Source organism: Aulonocara sp. 'chitande type north' Nkhata Bay, linkage group LG14 (genome assembly GCF_057382095.1).
Source record: "Aulonocara sp. 'chitande type north' Nkhata Bay isolate Kocher_YH1m ecotype deep benthic linkage group LG14, A_spYH_male_GT1.1, whole genome shotgun sequence".
In the NCBI taxonomy this organism is placed as follows: Eukaryota; Metazoa; Chordata; class Actinopteri; order Cichliformes; family Cichlidae; genus Aulonocara; species Aulonocara sp. 'chitande type north' Nkhata Bay.
This window is the reverse complement of record NC_141357.1, coordinates 481,923-508,277: the sequence shown is the minus strand read 5'-3', so window position 1 is coordinate 508,277 and position 26,355 is coordinate 481,923. Positions and strand designations below refer to the sequence as shown.

The 26,355-nt window shown below is 40.3% G+C and overlaps 1 protein-coding gene and 1 long non-coding RNA gene across 4 annotated transcripts; one reads left to right on the top strand and one right to left on the bottom strand.

Annotated features, from left to right (window-relative positions):
• Nucleotides 1-355: 355 nt before the first annotated feature.
• LOC147313808 (uncharacterized) lies at nucleotides 356-19,311 on the bottom strand. Of its 2 annotated transcripts, none has more exons than XM_086260477.1 (5): nucleotides 17,844-18,232; nucleotides 13,208-13,253; nucleotides 3,300-3,378; nucleotides 2,930-3,186; nucleotides 356-807 (listed from the first exon to the last, which is right to left on the bottom strand). In XM_086260477.1, exons 1-5 carry the CDS (start codon nucleotides 18,051-18,053, stop codon nucleotides 722-724), a joined length of 678 nt encoding a protein of 225 aa, XP_086116603.1. In that variant the 5' UTR covers nucleotides 18,054-18,232; the 3' UTR covers nucleotides 356-721. The 2 variants fall into 2 exon arrangements, with proteins under 2 accessions (XP_086116603.1, XP_086116604.1); XM_086260478.1 differs by lacking the exon at nucleotides 17,844-18,232 and adding an exon at nucleotides 19,194-19,311 and having other exon boundaries at nucleotides 364-807.
• Nucleotides 19,312-22,579: 3,268 nt separating this feature from the next.
• On the top strand, nucleotides 22,580-26,020 carry LOC147313807 (uncharacterized). 2 transcript variants are annotated; one of them, XR_015124557.1, is made up of 5 exons: nucleotides 22,580-22,818; nucleotides 23,517-23,582; nucleotides 23,933-24,088; nucleotides 24,541-24,633; nucleotides 24,927-26,020. It is a non-coding gene; the product is annotated as an uncharacterized LOC147313807 (long non-coding RNA). The 2 variants fall into 2 exon arrangements; XR_015124558.1 differs by lacking the exon at nucleotides 22,580-22,818 and adding an exon at nucleotides 22,825-22,974.
• Nucleotides 26,021-26,355: the final 335 nt, after the last annotated feature.

The following is a 26,355-nucleotide window of genomic DNA, read 5'->3' as shown; positions in this document are numbered from 1 at the left end:
TATATTCAGTGCAGCAATTACCCTCTCGTCTTTTAACAACAGTCCATAAGAGACTTCTGGAAGTTTATTTATGACGTATTGCTGGCATCAAATTTAAAATATGCAAATTTCCTGCTATAGTATGATGTCTCAGTTTAAACATCTGGTGTATATTTTATGCTGTACTGTAAATAAAATATGGGTTTCTAAGATTTGCTGATCATTGCATTGTTTTTATTTCCATTTTGCACAGTGTCCCAATATCTTTGGAGCTCACAGAAGGACAAAAATACAGCTTCGCCCACTCAGTGAACTCATTTTCCTTCCTATCAGATCTTTATGACGCTGAGCTTCCCTATCCTCACATCTATGTTTTCCCACAAACTCTTAATGCTGGAAAACTAAGGTGCTTTTGAATACTGTGTTGCGATGTGCAGCAGGAGCTGGTTTCAATGACGCCCAAACGTCCTATTAAAAAACAAAGCAATAATGATACAGCGGAAGTGAGTTAATGCTTTTAATTCATAAGTCTTTAATATATCATATTATCATATATCATAGTTGGAATTCAGTTTATATGTTAACATACTGCATTATTGCATGTACTTGGGGATCAGGCAAGTAATGGAAGCCTGCATAGAAATGTATTTAAGAAAGTTTCTTAAATTTCAAAATGCCTAAATGGAACAGATACATCTGTGTTAGTCAAAGCGTTCAGAGACCCTCCTTCATGCTTGCTTCATCAGGAGTCAACGACTCTCCACAGAGTGAGGAGCACCACAGGCCACAGGGAGGTTGGGCTTGCAGCACAGCACTTTGGGACTCGTTCTGTAAGGATAAGAAGAGCACAGCTTGTCTCATCCTGTTTGATGGAGCCTGACAGTGATGCGTCTGCTACACAGTTAACACTTTCTGCTGCAGTTTGAATGAATTAACTGCACTTTTATTGAGCTCGAGTTCTTTTAACTTCTTTGATCTGTTCTCTTGACACATCAAGTTGCATGGATTCAACTGCGGCACTCCACACCATGCATGAGTGGACAACACTCATATTCATTTCAGTGTTGTATCTGGCAAGCTTTAGGATCGAGGAAACGTGATTAGAAAAAGACATGAGCTCATTTATTTTAGATTATTTTAACCACAAATTCTGTCTCTCACCTGCAGATCTATTCTACTGTAAAGATGTATTAAAAATAAATAAATCAGTAACATTGCAAGCACTAGTTATTCAGAATTGTTAAACCTGGCAGTTATTTTCTTTGATATCTGATTAATTATCGAGTGTGCTATTTTTCAATTTTATTTTATTTATACAGCGCCAAATTGCAACAACAGTCGCCTCAAGGAGCTTTATATTGTAAGGTCGACCCTACAATAATACATACAGAGAAAACCCAACAATCATATGACCCCCTATGACCAAGCACTTTGGTGACAGTGGGAAGGAAAAACTCCCTTTTAACAGGAAGAAACCTGGAGGGGCGGCGCCATCTGAGAAGGAAGACAGGATAAAGACATGCTGTGGAAGAGAGACAGAGATTAATAACAAGTACGATTCAGCAGAGAAGTCTATTAACACATAGTGAGTGAAGAAGAAACACCCAATGCATCATGGGAATCCCCCGGCAGCCTACGTCTATTGCAGCATAACTAAGGGAGGATTCAGGGTCACCTGGTCCAGCCCTAACTATATGCTTTAGCAAAAAGGAAAGTTTGAATTTTAAAAGTAGAGATAGTGTCTGTCTCCTGAATCCAAACTGGAAGCTGGTTTGCCAGGAAATTGTCAACTGTATGCTAACCATCGTCCCCTAAAGCCTAGAACATATTCAAAATGCTTTGGATGCATTAGAGCAGCGGTCCCCAACCCCCGGGCCTCGGACCGGTACCGGTCCGTGAGTCGTTTGATACCGGGCCACGAGAGTTGAGGCTCAGGTGTGAAATGTCTGGTTTTCAGGGTTTTATTGGTTTTCAGCGTTATTTTGTTATCGTTTTTATGGTTTACTCGGTTTTCCTGGGTCTTTTCAGTGTGTTATGAATAAATCTTTTTTCGGTGCTAGTTTTATTTTGTTGTATTTATCCGCGACACCTTAAAGGCCGGTCCGTGAAAATATTGTCGGGCATAAACCGGTCCGTGGTGCAAAAAAGGTTGGGGACCGCTGCATTAGAGCACTTTTCAAAAATTTTTACATAATAATTATTGATAAATCCATTTTAAATACTAGGACACCGGCAAGCATCAACTTACTTTGATATTTGTGTCAATTATGCAAAATTATTACACTGACAAGCACAGTTGGGGCTCAATACTGGCACAAAATATTGATTTCATTTTCCAGTTTTAGCTATTGTAAGTTTTTACAATGGAAATAAACAAATCAACAAAAGCAAAACAAAAAACCCACAATGGATGAAAAACTATTTGTTAACATTTTGCATATGACTGGGTAGTATTAGCAATTTATAGCAACAGGAAATCAGGAAATAAATCACTTTCTCTTGTATTTTGATTACAGTGAAGATTTAAGACTGGCTGGGCCACTGACCTTTAAATGATCACCTGCTGAACTAAATCCTCGCTATGAGTCTCTGTCTCTACCCACCTGTGAAATTTGCTCATCAGTTTAAAGGTGGCTATATGCTTGTGAAATTTTGCACACATGCAATCCCAAAGTGGACAATGTCTGTCTATAAACGGGCATTCAACACTTCCCAAGGTGCTCAAAATGACCTTTGTGGTAGTTCCAACTAGGCTTTTTACAACTGCGTTGCATCTTTAAAGTAATGATTATTGATTAGTTGATCTCCTTTGCAAAAGTATTACATTTCTCTCCTAACCATGGAACCCATTCTGGGTTATCTGGTGAATAAAATGTTGGCACACCGGGACAAGAACATCTTGCTAAGAAATCTGGGGGCAGAGTTGGGCTGCTGTGTAATGAATACTTACGTTTTTCTTTGTGTGCCTTGTAGTCTATGGTGATATTCTTCGTTTCAGTCCTCTTGTTTCTTGTCAGTGTGCATGTGAAGTTTGTCACATTACCAGTCTCTTGCAACTCGCTAGGACTGTGTTCTGTTAATGGGACAGTGTAATTCTTGCACATCGTGTTTTTCATTGTAGCCAGTATACCTCCATTCGATGTCTTGAATTCACAGCTGAAGGGCTTATAGGGAGGTTGTGAACAGTCTTGATAGTAGCACTGCAATCTTTGAAAAGATCAAATGGTATGGTTAATATAAGGCACACTCCATTTAATGTTAGGGTTCAGTACAGCATATGCATTCGATGTGATAGTGGCATTAACACTGAAAGCTCGAACCTGAGACTGTTATTTTCCTTTGTGTCGATGCAAGCAGTAAACACACCAAAATCCCCCACCTTTTTGGCATAGATAGAGCCTGTAATCAGATGTTTGGATACATCATGTCATACACAGTCACAGTCAAGGCGTTCTTCAGATGTATATACAAAACTCCAGTTCTAATAGTTCCCCCAAACTAAACTTTAGAACTTCTAGTGCTGATGAACTATCATTTAGCTCACACACTTTAGTGCAGGGGTGGGGAACTCCAGGCCTCAGGGCCGGTGTCCTGCCCAGTCCTGCTTCAGTGTTCAAAAAAACTCACTTTGATTTTTGAAAAAAAAAAAAGCAGGACATTCAGCTGTTCAGGAACTTTATTTTCAATAGTTTCCATTCTTATAGAGCAGCGGTGCCCAACCCCCGGGCCTCGGACCGGTACCGGTCCGTGAGTCGTTTCGTACCTGACCGCGAGAGTTGAGGCTCAGGTGTGAAATGTATAGTTTTCAGGATTTTTATCAGTTTTCAGCGTTATTTTGTTGTCATTTTTATCGTTAACTCGGTTTTCCTGGGTCTTTTCACGTGTGTTATGAATAAATCTTCTTTTTTCGGTACTAGTTTTATTTTGTTGTATTTATCCGCGACACCTTAAAGGCCGGTCCGTGAAAATATTGTCAGGCATAAACCGGTCCGTGGCGCAAAAAAGGTTGGAGACCGCTGTTATAGAGGGTTCAAGCTGCTCTTGTTCGTAGACTGAAAGTTACCAGCAAACCTGACAATCTCTTAAGTGAGAAAATGAATGAATACATCCATAATCACTACAGATCTCACATTAACACAAATGGAAATTTGGACGTGACAATTTTGCTTTGCAGGCAGAAGTAGTGTGTGTGAAGGGTCTCAGTTATCAAGGTCATGGTAGTCTAAGAAGCTTGGAAAGAAAAGCGACTGGACTTCTTTAAGTTTCCTGAAGATGTTTCGCCTCTCATTCGAAGAGGTTCTTCAGTTCTAACACTGGATGGTGGAGAGTCCCAGGTAGTTAAGCCCTAGTGGGAGTTGTGTCTCATCACATGAGCCAAGGTGTGAAAAGGGATATGGGTCCTTATCAGCAGAGTTTCGGGTGAAACCATTGTGAGACCTTGCCTTAATCTATCACGGGACCTATTGAGATCACCTGATGCAAGATGTGAGTGGGCGTTGAACTGCATTGTTACGCAAACAATACGCAGTCTCGATTTCTTCTGTGGGATTTGGATGGTAGGCTCAGAGCTCAGTGTAAACCACATATATCATGTATCATTACATTAACAGTTCAGGCTGGTGTTCATGGTGTAATTGTGTAGGGATGGGTTAATCTTTGCACACACTTTGGGTCCCTTAGTACCAACTGAGAATCATTTAAACTCCACAGTCTACAGTGCATCCAGAAAGTATTCACAGCACTTCATTTGCTCCACATTTTGTCACGTTACAGCTTTATTCCAAAAAGTGTTCAGTCGGAAGATCAAACTTTGAGCCTGAGGTCCAGAGCGTTCTGGAGCAGGTTATCATCAAGGATGTCTCCGTCCATTGCTGTGTACGTCTTTCCCTCCAGCCTCTCCCAGTTTCTGCTTCCAAAAAAAAGAGATAGACGTCCTTCGGGAATGTTCACCTCTCTTGTCAGAGTAACAATGGAGCTCTGTGAGAGTGACCATTAGATTCGTGGTCACCTCCCTGGGTAAGACCCTTCTACCCTGGTCCCTCCTGCTAGCCATGCAGCCAGCTCTAGTGAGTCCTGGTGGTTCCAAATTGTGCTCACTGAAACCTTCAAGGCTATAGACATTGTTCTGTAACCTTCCTTAGACCTGTGCCTCGTTACAATCTGATGTCTGTAGATAATCCTCAGTCATCCAGGTAAGTAAAAACAGTTGATTCTGTTCATCTGGACGTTTTCAGTGGAAGAAACGTTTCGTCGCTCATCCAAGTGACTTCTTCAGTCCAAACTGACTGCAGGTTTCTATTCTATTCTAACATTCTTGACAAATATCTGTTGTAATTTTTCTCTTCTTTATATCCAATAATGATTTGCCTACATTAATGTATTGCCATGTCCACGTAGGCCTGAAAGCCACTGTACTGTCTGACTGAATTCTTTAAATGCTTTAAAACTTTAAATGCTCCAGCTTCATTATCACCAACCCACCCAAAACTACTTTTTTATCCTTTCCTCTTTCCCAACAATTTTCTAACATTTCTCTAATACGATGACTTTTATTATGACCTTTCAAATTTATACAATAATTAACCTTTAACACTTGCCTTGTAACAATTCTTCGGATTGTACTTGTAAAGCACATATTGGTGTTGTCTTAATCGTCCCTAAACAAATTATCAGTGCACAGATCATAAAATACCTTCCCTCCAATCCATACCTCCATTCCTACATACTCCAAATCCCCTTTCTCTTATTTTATATGGAATACTACACTCAATGAAACTGTCACGGTTCTGGGTCAGTTTTGAACCAGTATTTTGAGTTTTGATTGTTAGTTTATTTTTTGAATGATTGTTGTGGTTTTGGGTGTGATGATTATTATTATTGTTAGAGTTCCATGTTTCTGTTTATTTGGGTTTAAGATTTGTGCTCTCATGTTTTGTGTGGGTTTAGTTTCATGTGTCATTTTCTGTCTGTCTCTCTCTGTCGAGTCTGCGTCTTAGTGTGATGGTTTCTTGTTCCTGTTTTATTGTGAAGGTCTGCGTCTCATGTGAGTGTGTTCAGTTTTACCTCTGTCTCATCTTGTTGATTATTCCCAGCTGTGTCCACCACCTGTGTGTAATTCCCCTGTGTTTCTCTGTGTGTATTTTAAGTCGTGTCCTCTGTCATTGTAGTTGCTGGTCCGTCTGCATATCCACCATGTTTCATCCGTGTGTTCCCTGCCGTCATCATCATGTACCATCGTCTTCCTTCCTTTATGTTCAGGTTCGTGTTCGTGCTCAGTAGTCTAGTTGTCCCAGTATAGTTTAGTTCTCCGTTTTGCCGTTTGCCTCTCTTTTTGTGTTCAATAAATCACCTTTACACCTTCACGACTGCCTGCGTTTGGATCCTCCTTTTCCTTTTCTACACGGCTCTTTTCACTCGCCGTGACACCCGCCTCCATTCCCTTCTTTCCTATCACATCTAACTGCAGTATATCCAAATAAAGTCCAAAAAAGTCTTCAACCATGTTTCCTGTATACAAATTATGCCATGTTTTTCTGTCTGATTGTATATAAACTGTTTATAATCTTGACCGTTTGACAAAAGACGACTTGCATTCCACTGTAGGATTAATATGGGTATAAACTGAACCATTACATTCCCCTTCTTGACTTGCCCAACTACAGTTTAGATATGAAGAATATCAGGTGAACTATGACATGCCGCCTTCACAATAATCTGAATCGTCTCCGTCTTGGACTCATGTTGCATTTATTACAATAAATGTCACCATCTTCTTCTTGTCTTCCTCCATTTTTCTTTCAACCGTGTCCACAGCCTTTTTCATTACTCGTTTCTTCCCTATCATGGGTTTTTCACTCGGTCTCTCTTGCTCAACAACACGCCTCTGCACCTGTCACTTCCTGCAGGATCCTCGTTTGTTGAGCAACTGTCTGCTGCCTCGGCACTTCACATCCCCAAAAAGCAACACTGTTCTCCTCCGCAACTACAACATTTTGGTTTTACTCCAACTCCACATTTTCCTTGCTGATGATCTCCAGAACATCGGACACATCTCCTCTTTCCTTTACACATCTTAGCAATATGTCCAAATTGCTGCTAACACCTCACTGGTTTGGGTACAAACTCCATCACACTGAAACGCATCAATCCAATGAAGATCACCTGTGGTACCTCTTCTGTTTCAAATTCCACCTCCACAGGTTCTGTTTCTCCTCTCTGTGGACCTCTTGTCATTAGTCTTACTCCTTTAACTTCCCTGTTTCTGAGTTATAAATTCTCACCCATTTCTTTCATATTTACATTTAACAGCACTACTACAATGGCTCCTTTATTTCCATTATTTCTCTTTCTACTACTCTTACAGTTGTTTTAACACAAACCCCCACAGGTTTCTTCACTTTTACCACCTCAGCTTCTGTGTTACAACCAATCAGCAGATTCCAATCTTCAAGAATCTTAGCATTTTTGATTTGTCCAACTTGTGCTGTAAGTGTTTTTCTCAACTTAAGAGGATTGATTTTCTTTACGCCCTCTTCTTCAAAGCTTGCACTGACATTTACAGATTTGTCTTCTGACTAGGGCTGGGCCATATCATACCGTTCATGGTAATACTGGTATAATTTTGGGCAACAATAGAAAAATGAAATATCGCGATAGAATATTAGTAAAACGCGCATGCGCAGTGCCTTTGTTTTCATACGCACACGTCGGGAAAAGCATGGCGGCGAAAGCAAATCGTTGAATGAAACAGATGAACCAGAACTGGTTTGTAAAAATGCTGCAGCTTCAGTGGTGTGGAACTGGTTTATAGTGATGTGCAGATCGATCCTGAAATATCGATTCCTCCGATATCAAACATTTATGTTCTAGAATCGATTCTCACATTAAAATATTGATATTTTAGTAATTTAGGGTAAATTTGTAGTTTATCACTAACAGGAACACAGTGGAAAGAAACTATAACATTCGGATTGTCTACATTCAAAGGAACTACTTCCTCTTCCGCCTTTCATAGTCATGTGCGAAATACGGCTGTATAACAATGGCTGAGTGTAATTGTGCGGACGTATTTTATCTCCACAAACAGCTGAGACGTGGTTTGTGTCACGGCTGGCGGGGTGAGCCGTGTGGTGTAGGAGGAAAAGGACCCAAAATGCAGGCAGTTGACTGGTGATGAGAGTGAAGTTTTATTTGCAGAAGTGGAGCGACTGAACAGGTAGTGAGAAAAGACGAATGACTGAAAAAACCTAGACTGGGAAAACTAAATAACAAACCTAAGCATGAAACGGGGAGCAGAGAATGCAGAGCGACGTCGTTACACCGAGAAACACAGACGATCCGACGATGAACAGAAGCCAACACACACTATAAATACACACTAGGTAATGAGGAGATGACATGCAGGGGTGGACACAGCTGACACTAATGGACATGATGAGAGGCAGACCTACAAAGTAAAACCGGAAACACACAGACTGTTTTGCAACAAAAACGCAGGGACCTGAACAGAGCACAGAGGGGAGACACAGCTGGGAGCAATTAGGCTAACGAAACAGGGGAGAGGTAAAACTGAACACACTGACATGAGACATGAACTTTCAGAGTAAAACAGGAAACTAACAGACACAGAGAACCAGGCAGGACACTGAACTTGACAGGCAGACTCATGAGCAGACACAATGACACCATGGACAGACAGAGGGAACACAGAGAAGTGGGAGCAGGCAGGCAAAGAACAGAAACCTAACAAATGGCAAAATCACAACAGAATGCACACTCGGAATGAACAAAAGCATAAGGAAACACAAAACACTGAGTCCTCAGACACAGGACCATGACAGTTTGCGATACATGTGGCAAAAAAGTGAGGTGTTGTGGCCATAATTGCCAACCTTGAGACCTCAGAATTAGGGAGACATTCAAAAGGGCTGTTTTGGGGGGGGGGGGGATAATTTTACAGTGTTTATTTATCGGATAAAATACGTTAAATGTCACCGTTATTATTGGCCGGCCTGGAAACACCGGGGGTGTCCAAATTCAGAGGCTGCTTCCACCTGAGGACCCGCCCTTCGCGGTCTAAAGAAAGCCGGGTAGTACGTCACGAGCTCCCTCAGTGGAGTGAAACTCTGCCGTCTGCTCCTTGCTATCTAAAATATAACCGGGCGCTGGCATAAACTCTCGACCGTCTCACACTTTGTTTAATTAGTTTTCTGTTTGATGTTTATTCAGCTGTGTGAAAACCCGGAAGAACCCTCCCGAGGGATTAATAAAGTTAAATTTAATTTAATCTAATCTAATAACTTTAATCTCAGCCAAAATGATTTACTCACGAACAAATAAAACACTGAAAAAGCCAAACAATAACATTTTTAAGTTAGCAAAGTGACTTATATATCATGTTTAACGCGAGCAGTGAAAGACCGCGGGGGGTTGAAGACGATGTGTCGGTCGGCTCAGATGTTTGAAGTTTACACAGCTACATTCTCACCTGAAAATGCGACCCAGAAAGACAAATAAGAGTAATATTAAAACTGAGTAGCTGCCGCCATTGTTGTAAACTGGAATTGGCTGGGCCGCGCTATGAATATGCAATATGGTTTTCCAATTTTGTTGCCCGGGTGGAAAATTGGGAGAAATTCGGGAGAATGGTGGCTCCGGGAGATTTTCAGGAGGGCCATTGAAATTCGGGATTCTCCCGGAAAAATCGGGAGGGTTGGCATGTATGGTTGTGGCAACATCACTAACCTTGTCAAACACCTCAGAGTAAATCATATCACAGAATATGACGAACGTATGTTGAGGCGAACTGAAGAGGAGGACAGGGACAGGTGCTGCTAGGGCGAGACAGACGTCTCTCACAGAGTCCTTTAGTGCTGCAGGCAGGCAACGTGTTCAAATAGGCACAACTTCATTTTTTTTTTATTTCTATATGATGAACTCTGCGTTATTAAGTGATAAGAACAAATAATCTGATGTCCTGTAATCATTATGACGCTATAATTTGAGATACAATAAATAAAATAAGTTTTTGTACAAAGTATCGGTATCGGATCAGTATCGTCGATACCACCCTGAATATTACTTGGTATCGGATCGGAAAGGAAATCAGTGGTATTGCACATCACTACTGGTTTAGCTTTCGTCCGTCAGATACACAACAAAGCACTATTTTTGGTGGAGCATGCTAGCGGGCCGTCGTTATTACTGTGTTGTTTGGAAAATACGGGGCACTTAAAATCAATCCTTTGATTTCTCTGAAAGTCGACAGAGCCCCTTATAATCCCGTGTGCCTTATGTTTGAACTCTGGTTGTGTTTACTGACCTCGAAACGATTTTATGTGCACGGCGCTCGAAAATCTGTCAGATGTTTCAGTACGACTTTGCTAAGCTACAAAGCCGCACCGCTTGATAGATTGTCGGAGCATTGCGGCTATCGTAGGCGGAGCCTCGCGGAGTGATACGTTCTGTGCTTCAACATAATGTTACCGTATTGTGTGTGTATAACCTCTTTTTAAGTTTTGTGCATATTATACATGGTTATGCTGAGGATATGTCGGCCAGTTTCCACTGAAATGCCTTTTGGTCAAACTGTCAGCGAGGAATTAGCACTGTTACATTTTTATATAACTTTAATGCACATAAAAAACAGCTGCTTGTTTAAGTGCAAATACACTGATGGGTTTTTTTGCACTAATAAAGTTGTGGAGTTGTAAAGCATTTTGTCTAGTGTCAATTATATCGTCAGTTATAGCGTTATCGCAAATTTTCAAATGTATATCGTGATAAATATTTTTGGTCATATCGCCCTGCTCTACTTCTGACAAATCGGTTTCTTCTGTACTACCCTCACGTCTCTCTTTTTCCTCTTCCTTTCACTTGCTCTGCGCATGTTTCCACCCTTCCCCACCTTTGCCCACTCATTCTCTTCACTTGGACCACCAATCACTTCCTCTCACCTACCATCCATACTATTCCTTTCATTTTTTCTCCTTCCATCAAGGCCATACCCTGGATTATGAGAGGAAGCCTGCAGGTGATTGTTACCCTCAGCCAACTCTCCTGTGAAACCTCGCTCACTCCTTAAAAAAACCCCAATCAACTCCAAAATCCACACTGTTGACACTGAAGCAGTGTTGCCAACTTAGCGACTTTGTCGCTATATTTAGCGAGTTTTCAGACCCACTTAGCGACTATTCTTTTTCCCTAAAAAGTGACTAGCCACAAATCTGGTGACTTTTTCTACTGTTATTGGAGACTTATTTATGACAACTTTTTGACATGAAAGCGCGTATCGCTCTTACTCTCAACAAGCAGCGGGTGCTGCCGTGGGCACCTCGCCTGTGCCACTCATGGGCAGAAGATAGTCCTCACGCAGCTGCTATCAGGGCAGGAGACGTTCACACCTGCGTCCAAACCGCAAATGAAACGCGCATGAGCGAAGCCGCTGCTCCCACACTGACTGTAACGCAATCTTTTCTTGTTGTTTTGTGGATCACAAGGTTTAAAACTACTTATAAACACACACACACAAAGTAACTCCCCCAGAATGCCTACTTTGAGTCACTTTTGCTGGTCCAGGCCCGGGTAAAGGAGCAGGGTTGGAATGGTGACATTAAAAACAACAATAATTGCTAAAAGAAATTTAATTTGTGGTGACAATTAAATTCTAAATGCATTTAACTCACTTTATGTCTCTTCCATGATTTTATTTCTGTCTCCAAAAACGTAGGTTACAATTACATTAGCATGACCAATTATGCAAATTAGGCAATGATGTCATTTAGTGACTTCTAGCGACTTTTAGGACAGCCAAAAGCGATTTTCCTTACTGAGGAGTTGGCAACACTGCACTGAAGGCACACAGCTCTCCAGACCTGCCAGTCAAGCACCTCACACCTCTGACACTTTCCACTGTGAGACCTTATATGACTGTGCAATGACAATAAAGAGTTATCTTATCTTATCTATCTTATCTTATATACACAGGCCTGTGCCTTTCAAAAGCATGTCCAATTAACTGAGTTTTTTCCACAGGTGGACTCAGATCAAGTTGTAGGAACATCTGACAGACGATCAATGGAACGTTGGAACATATATGTAAATATATGTGTGCATGTATGCATGAGTGTATCCGTATGTTTGCAGGTGTATATATAACTTGTACATGTCTGTGTTATTTTGTAAATACATAAGCTATTGGCATCTTTCCATGTGTGTGAAATACACAAACTGCCTTTCTTGTAACAGTGACAATAAAGAGCCATTCTATTCTATTCTATTTCACCATGAGCACTAGCTCGACCTGTTGCCTGTAGTACTAGCGAGGTGTAATTAACGTGAAGTATCTGGTGAGCAGATGTATGAATATGAAGCTACTTCCGTAAGATTATTACTTTTACTTAAGATAAAAAGTTTTTTTCTTCCAATTTGCAAAATATTTATCCAGCACAATATTACGTTTAAATTATGTCTTTTCCTTGTCATCTGTGATGGGACACAGGGCTGAAAATCACATCCAGTGTTTTCTAACACCAGTTTTCACTCTGATTTTATTTCTGATTAAATATTCAGATTTTCTTGTGGGCCTCCTTACAAACTGCTAGTAAAAGCCTGCTTCTAAATAATGTTGCATATTCTTATGATTAGCAAAATGACTTCGAACACTACAGCAGATCTGTTGCTGAATATCTATGGGCCGGTGTCCTGCAGGTTTTAGATCTCACCCTGGGTCAACACACCTGAATCAAATGAGGAGTTCATCACCAGGCCTCTGGAGAACTTCAAGACATGTTGATGAGGTCATTTAGCCGTTGAAATCAGCTGGACACATCTAAAACCTGCAGTACAGCGGCCCTGAGACCTGGAATTGGCTGTTGTCTGCTTCAATGTTATAATGATGGATTGCATTTATATAAAATTGACAGACAGAGCTGGGGATCAACTGGCAGTGTTCCAGTTACAAGATGAGCTTCCCAATCCCCTGAACCACGATCGCCCCTTATGACTGGAAACAATGTTTTCAGCTGATAATGGTTCTTATGGGTTGTTGAGCCCAAGAGTTAAAATATGTGAAATTCTTTTCAAATTACCTTTAAAACTGAAGCAATGTGTTACAACTAGACATTCATTCACTAGTACCTAGATTTACACGTACTATGTATTAATTTATATGTCTAAACAGATCCTTCAAATAGTCTAACATATTCAGATGTCAGTGAAGTAAGCTTACCCATGACGAGGAAGAGAAGAGCCCCTGGGACTTGCATTTTCCAGATCTAGTGTTTGACAGAAAACAGAAAGAAAGCGTGATGCTGTTGCCTTGAGAAAAAAAGTATCTGTAATATTATTTATTATTTTAACATATCAGTGATATTTTATCCAGTCTTTACCTTAACCCTAGAACACTATCGCCGGGAGATTTTCACCCGAGCAAATGTATTTACATAATTTTCAATATGTTGCGTTTGTCTGAGTGTGGTGGGTCCCTGGGTAGCTTCAGCATTGTCTTTGACGTCTTTGAAGGCGTGGGTGTTTCCCTACCCCAAATCCCGTTTTTTCCTACAGGCATGTGTTTGGGTGAATTTCACCCGGCAATAGTGATAGAGGGTAAAGTAGGTTTTGGGTGGATTTCACCCGGTGATAGTGTTAGTGTATAAAATCAGGTGATCTTGCCGCATTTCAAGGGTGACAACATTCAGGCTCACCATATTTACTGTCCCTCTTCAACTACAGCTGTCACCCTGTTGCAGGTTTAGTGTCTTTGGCATCCCAGCTAGTGAGTAACACATAGGTAAGGTTTGTTTAACTTGGCAATTGTTAGCTCCAGTGCATTTCTCTTTACCAAAGAACTAACCTTGGTGTACTTCCTCCCTGACAAAGCTTCAAAAAAGAAGGTTGTACTGCTCCTGTCATCCATGCATACACAACCAAGCATAGGACCCACTCGTAAGCCCGAAGTGATTGAATTTTACAACAAAACAAAGGGAGGTGTCGATACTTTTGACCAGATGTGCGCTCACTATGGTTGTGGAAGAAAAACCAAGAGATGGCCCCTTTGCGTGTTCTATGGCATGATCAATGCTGGTGTGATAAACTAATGGATCATTCACAATGAGAATGCAATGAAGAGAGGTGAAAACCAAATGCAGAAGAGGCCTTATATGCAGGCTTTGGCATTGGCACTCATCAAACCATGGGCAGAGCAGAGGCTCCCCTCTTCAAATCTGTCACGTCAACTCAGAGTCCTGATCTGTAGCGTGCTCGACATCCCTACCCCTGGCACTCTTGAAGGTGAGGCAGGACCAGTGGCAGCAGTGGTCCCTTAGTGAGGTGTGCTGACTGCCCCACAGGCTTGGACAGGAAGACGCGATACAGGTGCCATGTCTGCCGGTGTGTCCACGCCATTACTACCCTGTGTGTACTGACTGCATGTAAGGAATAGGTAAGTAAGAGTGGTCCTGGAATTTGCACGTTATCCTTATTTAGTGCAGTGGTTATAAATAAATATCAACAAGTGGTGATTTCCAAGTGAATTCATATGGTAAAAAAAAATTTTTTAGTCAACTGGTCATTTTTACCCACTCAAAAAATGCCATTTTTTGTTTCTCTCTCCTGCAGCTGTTCACGTGTCAAGGAGACTGTGCCTTCACCAGGGAAGACTCAAATATCCCATGAATGGGTGGACCAAAGACCAAGTTTCCAGCATCATTATATTTTTGTTTAGGATTTGTTTTGTTCTCCAACTGCTAATTTTCCAGAAATTTTGGAGCATTTTTTAGGGTCCCCCCATGAAACTTTTTTTTCCATTTTCTTAGATATGGCACAGCTGAAAATACAAGAAAACCACTCTAATTTGTCATGTGTTGTCATATATTTTATATATTTTGATGACAAGTACTTTTTGTTGGGTATATTATATTTGGTAAAAATCACCCAGCGTTAGTGATGGTGTTCTAGGGTTAAAACATTTGTTTTTTACAGTTTGAATTATGAAAGGAATTTAGTCAGTCACAACACATCTTTGGTAGTTTATAGGAATATAAAAACCATCAAATAAGAGTGAACCCAGCAAACATTTTTTAAACTGTGACCATCCAATGTTTGCCATGGAAAACATAAATGCATGTGCTTTTGTTTCTTTAGCCCAGTGACATCTAATCCACATCTAATTTGACACCCAATATCAGCATTATCAAGTGTGGTTAAGTAGGATTGTGCTACAAGGCGTGCTCAGCTAAGGTTTACTGTACTTTCTACATGAGTACAAGGTTGCACGTCTTCTGAGAACGGACGTATATGGCTACAAGTGCTCTAGTCTATCCTTACATGCTGAAGAAGAAGATGTAGAAGCACTATCACAAAAAACTACATGTGGAAGACGGTGACGGTGCAGTGGCTCTCACTCTCAGACACTTCTGGCCTTGTTTTGTTGTTTTGTGCACAAGGGCACTCCATCCCACTGATATGACAAATATATATTGATATTATGCTGACGATATGACGTGGCACAGCCCAAAAACAGAATCGGTACATTATTTGAAGGTGGTAACTAACTGGTGACAACTAATTCTGTGGCTGTGGGGTGGCTGTAGCTCAGGTGGCAGAGCAGGTCAGCCACTAATCAGAAGGTCGGTGGTTCGATCCCAGGCTGCCTCCTGGCTGCATGCCAAATATCCTTGGGCAAGATACTAACCCCATGTTTGCCTACTGGTGGTGGTCAGAGGGCGGTGGCGCCAGTGTCCGGCAGCCTCGCCTCTGTCAGTGCGCCCCAGGGCAGCTGTGGCTACAATGTAGCTGCCATCACCAGTGTGTGAATGACTGAATGTAGTGTAAAGCGCTTTGGGGTCCTATGGACTAGAAAAGCGCTATACAAATGCAGACCATTTACCATAATTCATAAAACACAATATACAAATAATAATGTATTATGTGTTAGTCCCCATAGGGAAATAGTTCCTCTGCATTTAACCCATTCACCCAGTGAAGCAATGGGCAGCCACCAATGCAGCGCCCGGGGAGCATTGTGTAGGGACGGTACCTTGCTCAGGGGTACCTCAAGGTAGCCATTCAGTGGAGTTGAACCCCCGACCTTCCGATCATGGGGCCACCACTCTACCTACTGAGCTATCCCTGCCCTCCACCATTATTGGAGGGCAGGGATAGCTCAGTAGGTATCCCTGCCCTCCAATAATGGAGGAGGGCAGGGATGGTGCTATTGTCGTAGGGGTAGTGCAGCAATGCTCTGCTTTTCTCCAAGTGAAGAACTACAATGTTCAGATAATCTGGGTAAAGTTTAAATGACACCAAAGGTTATTTCATGAAGGAGAGCCAATAAACAAAAAGGAATAATTCAAGCTGTAAAACTGACATTTAGAACTTACTACACATGTTCTTTAGTACTTTGCAGAATTAAAAAAGGGATTTCCTAAGTAACCTCCCCAAGCAATTTATTGCAACTTGTGCTGAATTTAACGTGGAAAAACGTTTAAAAATCGTGCCTGATGCGGTTGTGCTAAATGCCGTTACGAGTGTTTGGAATTCAAAGCAGGTCATCTAAAAAAAATACAGCGCTTTTCTACTCTGTCTGAGCACTCAAAGCACTTTACACAACTAATTCATTCACCCAAGCACTTTTCTCTGAGCTTTTAAGTGCTAAGTAGTCTACCATTTATACACATTCACACTCCGATGGATGCATTGGAGAGCAACATGGGGTTAGGATGGGCCTAAGGATATTTGGCACGGGATCGAACCACTGACCTTCTGGTTAGTGGCTGACCTGCTCTGCCACCTGAGCTACAGCCACCCCAGTAAACTGGAAGATTGATGGTTCAATCTCTGAGCCCAGTCTTGGGCAGCTTACTGATCCTCAAGTTGTCTCTGAATGTTAGCTAGATAGACTTAAAAATTGCATGGAAAAAATTGCTTGAGACATACTGTATAATGTGCTTTGGTCAGCAGAGCACCGCGTAACATCAGTGTGTAATAGCTAGGTTTCATTTGACGTAGACGTGACGTCGACGTAAAGCGCGAAATTTGACTGGCGGTCGGAAGTGAAAAAGATAAGCGCAAAATCACAGACAGACAGTACGCAAAATGCCTATGTCCTGTTGTGTTTACGGATGCTCCAGTAGGTCGACCAGAGAAACTGATAAACGGTATTTTAGGGTACCAAAAATAGCCCAACGAAGAGGAGAAAAATGGAAAATTCTAACCGAAAAACGTAGGAAAAAATGGATTTTAAATTTACGTTTACAGTCGAGAGGAGCAGAGTCTGCCAATGCCCGTGTCTGCAGCGACCACTTCGTCAGAGGTAATGTTATGTTTGCAAACGAACTTATTAGCATTAGGTTGTCGTTAAATTCTCGTTTACTTAGTGCTTTTAAGTTAGTAGTCTAATATTGACTTGATTGGGACTATAGGCTGCCCAAGTGCTTTGGATGACGAAGAGTCGGAGGACTGGGCTCCGACGGTCAATCTCGGCTACGAACGAAAACCCAGATCGGAATCAGTTCTCAAACGAGAGAAAAGAATGAAGCTTAAGGCAGAACAGCATCGATGTGCAGAGGCGATTTTGGATATGCAACAGACGGCTGAGAGCCCGGATTTGAGCCTAGTGACAGTGGAGAACAGGCTACTAACCCTGCCATACAATTGCAATGAGCTGCAATCACTTCTCCATCCTCCTTTGCAATTACCCAAGTCTTCAGAGGTGTCTCGTTAGACCGCTGAGAATGGTTTACCTTGAAACAAACAACTGTCACTCTAACGAAGTCCTAAGGATGTGGCATGTTTGTTGACGTTAAAGCCGCTACCGCTAACTGTTAGCGTGTTTAAGATAAAGCAATATAAGAACAAACACTCACCCTTGCAAACACCAAACTGTATCCATCACGGAGACGTTTTGTTCCAAGGTTGTGGACCCACCCGCTGACAAAAAAATTGTACGCCTCCAGACTCTTGAAAGCTTTCATTTGCTGCCTAGTGTAGTAAGAAGTCTGGAGGACCAAGTAGTTGGTGATATCCACAGCCTCGATAGTAGGCAAATCCTTTACTTCTGTGGTATATTCGGACATTTTACGGATCACGTCCGATATATTTTTTAACTATCTGTTTATATCTCTCCCGAGAAACGGGGTCTAAAGTTGCACAATAGCTGCTCTCCTGACTCTCCACAGTGTCCTCCATGTTTACTTCCGCCCTCCACTCAAAAATCGCGCTGCCTCCGCACGTCATCAGAACCACGTGACCGCAACCCAACTATTGGTGCAGATAAATGGCTAGAATGTAGAATTTTAATGAGACAGAATGGACTAAACTAAACCCGAACAGAATGGAGAGGGACTGGTTATTACAGCCACCTTCATTTATCGTAGCTCATGGGTTAGCTTGGGGGTTCAGGGTCTCCTCATTAATACAACCACATAATCACATAGTATGCAGAGAAAACAGGGCCCAGTAACTTCAACACAGGTACGATCAGGACCTAAACATAAATGTTGAAATGTTGTGTTCTCCTTAGAACCCAAGGAGAACACAAATCCACATTCAGTACTGGGTTTGTCAATACTTGCGTCACAAAGCGTCTTCAGTATCTGCACGACACGTAAAGAGCATAAAAAGAAAACCGCAAACAAACGCGCTTTTTTCTGCGCACTTGTGCTTCAACCAGCTGATTTTAGTTTAACTGACAGGAGGAGAAAACTGGGAATCTGCAGATGTGAGAATTGGAGATATGAACTTTTAATTTTTATTGTACAAAAAGACAAGAGTGCGATGGTAATGTGCAAGCGCTGCCAGGACAGAACAACTTTGGCTCTTTGAAACTAACGCGAATCTGCTGCGGCGTATAGTCTGTCTGATTCATTCTATAAGAACAGTTTCGGCTGCAGTATAAGAACAATAACACGACGCCTTTGTGCCGCACAAATGCGCAAAAAAAACTTCTAACAAGGAACAAGTGACGTTCAAGAAGAGGGATGCGTCGAGCCGGGGGAAGTTACGTCTCAAAATTTCATTGTGATATTTTATTGATTTATTTTTAAATCAAGCCGTGAGGACCGACCCGTTATGGTAACTCAAGGCAGAAATGTTTGCTGGATGTGGTCACAGCTGAAATGTGCACATGATCACACGTGTCGGCTGAACAGGCGCACAGGACAGCTCTGCCTGAATTAGTGGGTGATCTATGTGAGTGTAAGTGTAGTGTGTCTTACCCTTGGTCTTCCTTGGTTGCCTTGAGTGATTTGCAAGAGTTGGATGGCAGAAATGAAAAGGGAAAGAAAAACATCCGTGTAATGGGCAGGATTGGGCATGATGGAAGCAGCAGCTGGGGTGGAGTTTAAGTGCTGCTGCAGTGCACACATTGTCCCCCACTCGGCATTTAGAGGATTGATATTGAAATCGCTTGTTAAAAAAAGAAGTTTTTTTGCTTGTGTTTTATATGGAGACTTAAAGGTTTTGAGCAAAATGCATAAAATACAGGCAATTTATAAAATGCCAAAAAAGTTCATCTATCCACACTTATCTAATTTTTCTTGTAGTCAGTTATTTATTCATTTATTCCTATTAGATTTCTAGATTTATTTAAACTTTCTTTCTAATGTTTCCACTTTTGCACCCTATAGCATCCACTTATATGCCTCAACTATAAAGCGAAGGGCGGCACTTTATTTACTTTTTTAATCTACCAAAGAGGCACAAACTCAGATGACACTTTCACCAGAGTTTGTTGTGTGTGACAGATAAAGCTCTCCATGCACTAAGCAAGCACATGCGCATCCATAGGTGTTGATAGTACCACAGTTGAACATTATCTCTACATTTACTGCTGCACATTTTATTTATTTATTTTTAAGGTCTTTTTTGGTCTCACTTGATTTCCCTAAGGAAAAGTTGGGTGGTTAAAATCATTTTGACACACCATGAAGGGACAGACTCTGGTCTACATTCATCAAAAGACAATGTGAAAAATAAACACCTGCATATTCTTCCTTTATGTTTCAAAAACAGCTTTGACCTGGCGAGGCACTTCTGTGTTCTGTGGTGTCTGGATGGACATTTACAGCAGATCCAAACAGCCCTTAATACAAACTATTGAAATATTGTTCATACACATTATTTGCTGACTTTATTTCTGACATGTTTATAATATACGCTAAGATAGATCTTGAAACCCAGTTGGGCATCACTTGTTGGCAGCTTGTAGATATTTACGTTCAGATTCTTCAGATAAGAGAATAAGAAAAATAAAGATAAAATAAGTTTAAGAGGTGCTTACACAGGGACTGTATGTAATGCACGATAACACAAGTATCCACACAAAAGGATATAGACATATCTGCAGGTACAGTGTAACCATCAACAGTTTATGTTGATGTTGTGCATCACACATTGCAATAAACCCTGTAAATGATATGTATCCAGACTGTGTGATCAAGGATGAGACTGGCATACCCCATATCATAATCCAAAAATTAATGACATTAAATAATGCTGAATTAATGAAAAGACAAAATTCAGATATTTCACACTCTCAGGTTTGCCTCATGTTGTGCAGCTGCATGTTCTCTCAGCCTTGGAAACGGAAACAATGCCTGTTGCAGTCATTACATTAATGCATCAGGACTAATGGATATGAACTTATGTCTTCATTTCCTGGATCTCCTTCCCCAGGGTAGCATTATGAAATGTTATTGAAAACAATGCAGTGCTATCCAACTGAAAAGGTTACAAACACAACATCTTTGAAAAGTCTACATGCTCATTTTCATGTCAGCAACATGTTTGACAGAAATTAAGTGGTAAAAAGAGAGAGAGGAGGTTGTGCAGTGCTTAAAAACAAATGTTTCATATTCATTGAAGTTCTTTGTCTGCATGATTATTAAAAAAAGTGGAAAAAGAGCCTCTGTGGCACAACAAGTAGTTCCACAGTTTAAGAGTCATGGCTCAGGGTAACGTTTCATTATCTACTGCACATAGTGAAAGATCACACTCTACCATGCAACGAGAAAACCCAAACAACAAGATCCACACACGCCAGCGTCTTCTGTGGTTAGAATCTTTTTGTGAAGTGTGATGATGTAGGAAGCTATTTTTTTAAAGAAGAAGAAGAAGGAGGAGCTTTCTGAGGTTTTGTTTACATTTTTGATAAAGCACAGGTTTGAATAGTTTTTAACTCAATCCATTTGCAGTTTAGACTGTACCATGGTTGTTGTTTTTTTAAATTGTGGGGATTGAGTGACCCATGTACAATCGGAGTTTTGTAATATTTATATTAAAGTGACTGCACAACACCAACATTTGCTAGAATGAGCAGAAGTCAGTCACAGTTTGTTTGATAAACACGGCCAATGAGCTGTGAACACCAAGACACCAAGTGAATGTTACATCATCCAAGTCTGTCTCAGGACTTACACGGTCACAATCTGGTGATTATTATCATTCGATTCTAGGTTTTGCTGTCAGTTATGTAGTTTTGTGTGACTCAACTTTAAATGTTGATTTGATTGTCTGCCAGTAGTGTGCCACATTTGTAGGATACTGTATAACTTTACAAGTGAACATAAGTGCAACATATGCAATGAAAACACTTCTTCCCCAGTAAGAAGACAACAGTAATGTACGGGCAAAGGGAAGATATTAGCGTAGCAGTCAAACTTACCCATGGAAAGCTTTAGATACAGGACACATGGATGAATGATCAATCATTTGTTCAAATTAGATGGAAAATGTTTGGAACCATTGGATCTTCGATTTATGTGAAAATTTGAAGATGAAAACGCTTTAAATTTCTAAATGCAGTTTAAAGTACAGACAGACAGTCTGACTTTTATGTCTTTACTCTTCAACAGATCAATACCAGCAGCAGAGTCTCTGGTTTTATGTGGAGACTACACCCAAGCATCTAACAGATCTAAGTGTGTGGCTAACCCGTCTACAACAGTGGATGGCTGAAAATGAGGCTTCTCACTAATTTTGTCCAAAATGTAATGCGACTGCAGCCTGCTCTCAACATCAGCTAGGTAAGAAGTAAAAAGAGCAGCTCTTTGTGATGCTTCACTAACAGAAACACCCCCACTTGACTCCATGTTCTCTTTTTGCCTGCATGGAGCAGCAGACGCACTCACACCAGCTTCCACAGGAGTGGGAGTAGTGCTGTGCCATACACAGTATTACCAAAACCAGTACTGATACTGTTAGCCTTTAAAGGCAGCAAAAATGAGTTAACACAGATTTCAGCTTTCATGTATTTTGAAACTGTGTTTTCTGGAAACCTGCAGTGTGAAAGTCTCTAAAGCACTTTAGTTTCTGTTGTTTAAATGTGCCGTGAGTGATGTCGCAGTCAACACAGAAAGGCTCAGACATTTTTTACAGTTCAGTTCAATTCAATTCAATTTTATTTATATAGCGCCAAATCACAACAAAAGTCGCCTCAAGGCGCTTCATAGATACAGAGAAAAACCCAACAATCATATGACCCCCTACACTCAAAAAAATGAATGAGGTGGATTGTTCAGTGTATATTAATTATTTATTTTCATTTTACTTAAAATATATGTTTTTGTTAAGTTAACATGTGTTTTTCTAATCAAGTCTACGTAATTGTGTCTATTATTCAACGTACATAATACTAATGTGTTACTTGATCGCATAACATTTAAGTTAAGTCAATTAGGATCGATATACCTTGTATATCCACAAGGTGGCAGTAATGCAAAAACAGTTGTAATGAAACCGCGCAGAACAAGAAGGTTTCACGGCTTGTGCCTGCTCATGCACAAGACTTCAAATTTAACTGAAAAAGGCTGTTTTGGCGCCAAGCTGCTGTTTCTTTGAGAGGTAAGACCACTTTTTTCTTTGACTATGTTGTGTAGTATCTATATGTCCAGCATGGTTATATTTTGCGTTTGTCTTACAAGACATGTTATATCGTTTGCGTGTGCTTGTTTTACATTAGTTTTACTGGGTCCTGGACATGCTTATTTTGTGGACTGTGTAAGAAACATTTTTATTGTTTTTTGTTTTATTAAGGGATTAGCTACAGGGGTTCATGGGGTTATTCTTTCAAGGGGTTATTTTTCCATTTGCTTTCTTGGGATTCCTTTTCTGTAATCCGAGAGTCGGAAATATCGAATAGGATAGCAAGGATAGCATAAAGTGACATTTAAAATCCAAAAAGTCAAGGGCGAAAGCCACTGTGACACCATTGTTCTGCTCTATCAGTAATCTGTATTATGTAAAAATGGTCTGTAAATACAGCATGTTTCCTAGCGGAGTTATACATATCAATGTAGTTATAAATTACAGTTTGTGAAAGTACACACTTAATTTTTTTAATAAAATTATTCAAGACATATGAGTGGACAGACAATGGAGGTCGACAGACCTGGTGATAATTGCTTCTATAGAAAGTTAGCACATGGCAGTGTCAATCTCTTGCTTTTCTTCTGAGTAGTATTTTATTTAGTTGTAATTCAAACAATAATTTGCTTCTTGAAATTAAGGAATTACTTATTTTTTTTCTTTATAAATCTCAGATCCTGCCTTTACCTGCTCCCTCCTATACTGATGTGGTGTATGTGGTATTGCTGAGCTTGTATGTGGTATGTGAACTGTTATACTTTTAAAAACAAAACTGTTTTATAAGTTAAGTTTTCTTTTGTGACCCATCCCATGCCCCTGTTATTTCTTCTCCACATCTGAACCATGGTAAAGGTTGCAGTTCAAGGGCCTGAGGCATGAAATTCTTTTCAGATCAGCTGTGATCAATATTTTTTGGAACTTGATAAATAACAATAAAAGCTGTAATGGCTCCATTAGCATTTTGTGTAAATGTTTGTGTTAAAATTATAGCTTTAATGAGGTCTTACTACATTAGTTTTAGTTTGTATATGTGTACATATAGTATGTATATTTACAGTACAGTATGTTGTGTTTGTTGACATATTTTCAGGTGGAAGCAGAATATGTGAGGATTACTACTGCTGCACATGTTCCAAGGCTTTTTACACAACTTGACCAATACACTGACCAGCTCATAAAAGTCTTCAAGAAAAAAGGAGGCGTTGCAGGGAAGAAAATTAGACAAACTTTGGCCCCAGCCACACAGGTGCGTTATTCTGTTGGTAGCAAAATATTATGGCTAATAAGATCATTTTCAAATTTAAACAGCTAGTGTATGGTAGCTGCACAGTGCACTTACATTTATATTAAGCAAGACAAAGTTTGGTACTCAAAACGTTGGAAAATTAAAATTACCTAAACATATGTAAAATCTGATCCCTTGATTTAGGTTAAACCAGAAGTGAATGTTTTTATGTTATGTTTTGAATGCAAAAAAGATGATGTATTAGTTTGTCTTTACCTCCATTATGGACATATATAATGTGGTGGAAACCCTGCCCAACAGGTTAACTATTCATGTCCATGTGATGATTAGTTGGTCTTGTGTACATGTCTATCTGTGCAGTGGATATGTCATTCATTTTGCGTATAATGTGAGTTTCTGTCATCCTAAAGTATATCTGTTTTCTCTTCCTGTATCTCTGCCACTCTCTACAGAAGGAAACCATTGAAAAGGGGAGGGAGTGTGTCCTCAGGGCACTACCTTTTTACCTGAATGAAGACCCAAGCATCCTCTTCAAAGAATAATTGGTTGGTAATTTTAGTTTAGTTTTTTATCTGTATTAAACCAAATTTTGAATAACTAATGTTGTTGCATGTTGTAATGTTGTTGTTGTTGTAATTTGCATGGAACCTGTTTAAATGTTTTGGGGAATCTTCTTGTATACCCAAACTATTTATATTTATCGTTGAATCTGTAGTCTAAAATAGTGGCGCACTGGGGTGCATGTTCCTAATATTGTGTTTACGTCATTAAAGGGTAGCTTTGGCCCTTTTTCTTTTTTTAAAACTGGATGCCATTTTTCTATGTTTTTGTGTCTAAGCTACAGCTGTTCAGAGGGAGCTGGAACAAATTACCCTTGCTATCTTTACCATCGAAAGAGCTGATGCCAGCACTCCTCCAGCCGATGTGGGTATAACCATCTAGTGTGTCCTGCATGACCTGGAAGACCTGGCCTCTGCATGTGCACTCTTAATGGGTGGGATATATGCACTGAATCTCAGTTAACCTCAAGACTGAAAGCTAAGAGACAATCAAAAGTATTGAGATTTAAAGGATTTAATTGAGAGATGATACTGCACCAGAAATGTTGAAGGGTGGTGTGTATATTAGCGTTCAAGGCATATTGTTATGAGGTAGAAATATGTTCATATTCAGTTTGTGTTACATTGTGTGCATTGTAAAGGTAATTGCAATACATACTAAAAATAAGGGTAAGTTAGGAGGTTGATCTGATATCCTCGTGTTGGTGTTGTTCCCAGATCATCATACTAAATGTTGTTCCAGGATCAACATTGCAAGTGACCAATCAGAATGTTGTGACGTCATACTTTTGCGACTTCGGGAAAAACCGGCGTAAAACAAAAAACTGTACTTAAGCTGCGAGAAACCGCCTCTGTCCGCCGATCAACTGACCCTAACCCTAACCGTAACCCTTTAATAAACAGTAAGCAGAATTGATATTGTCCTTGCAACATTGGAATTTCATAAATGCACGAATGGCTTGGAATAGAATAACGTCACAACAATGTGATTGGTCACTTGCAATGTTGAACCTGGAACAACATTTTCATGATGGTCTGGGAACAACACCAACACGAGGATATCAGATCATCCAAGTTGGGAATGCAGGATGAATGTATATTTTGTGGACTTTTAAAGACGAACAATTGTTTCCATGTTAAAATGTTTACATCTGAAGTTTTTTGCCCAAACACTAGTAAAATAAATGTTGACAGTGGCGAGTGTTAAATGGTTACTGCTGTGCTGTTGCAAAAAAACTGAACGCTGACAAGCTGTTTTATTGTTAGACCATAATGTTGGCATGTTTTGTTAAAGTTTTATTTGGGATGGTGATGTAATTTTCTTTGATTGCTAATATCAGTGGACTATTTATTATTATTATTATTGTTGTTGTTGTTGTTGTTGTTGTTGTTGTTGTTGTTGTTGTTGTTGTTACATTTTATTTTTTTTTTTAAATTGTGGCTGTTGAGGTGGACACTTCACTTTGCATTGTTAAAGGAAAGCACTTCATTGGCATTGTGTTACTGGACTGACCCTAAGCAATCATTGCAAATAGCAACTTTGCTATCCATTTTAGACACTAAAAGAAAAAAAAACACTCACAGACCTTACTAGCATCACATGTGCATAACTCAAGTGTCATCTTATCAATGTGTTATGGATCTTCAATGCGTTTTTTTTCTCTTCTATTTCTGGTAGATACAGACATTTAATTTAAAGTCTTGATG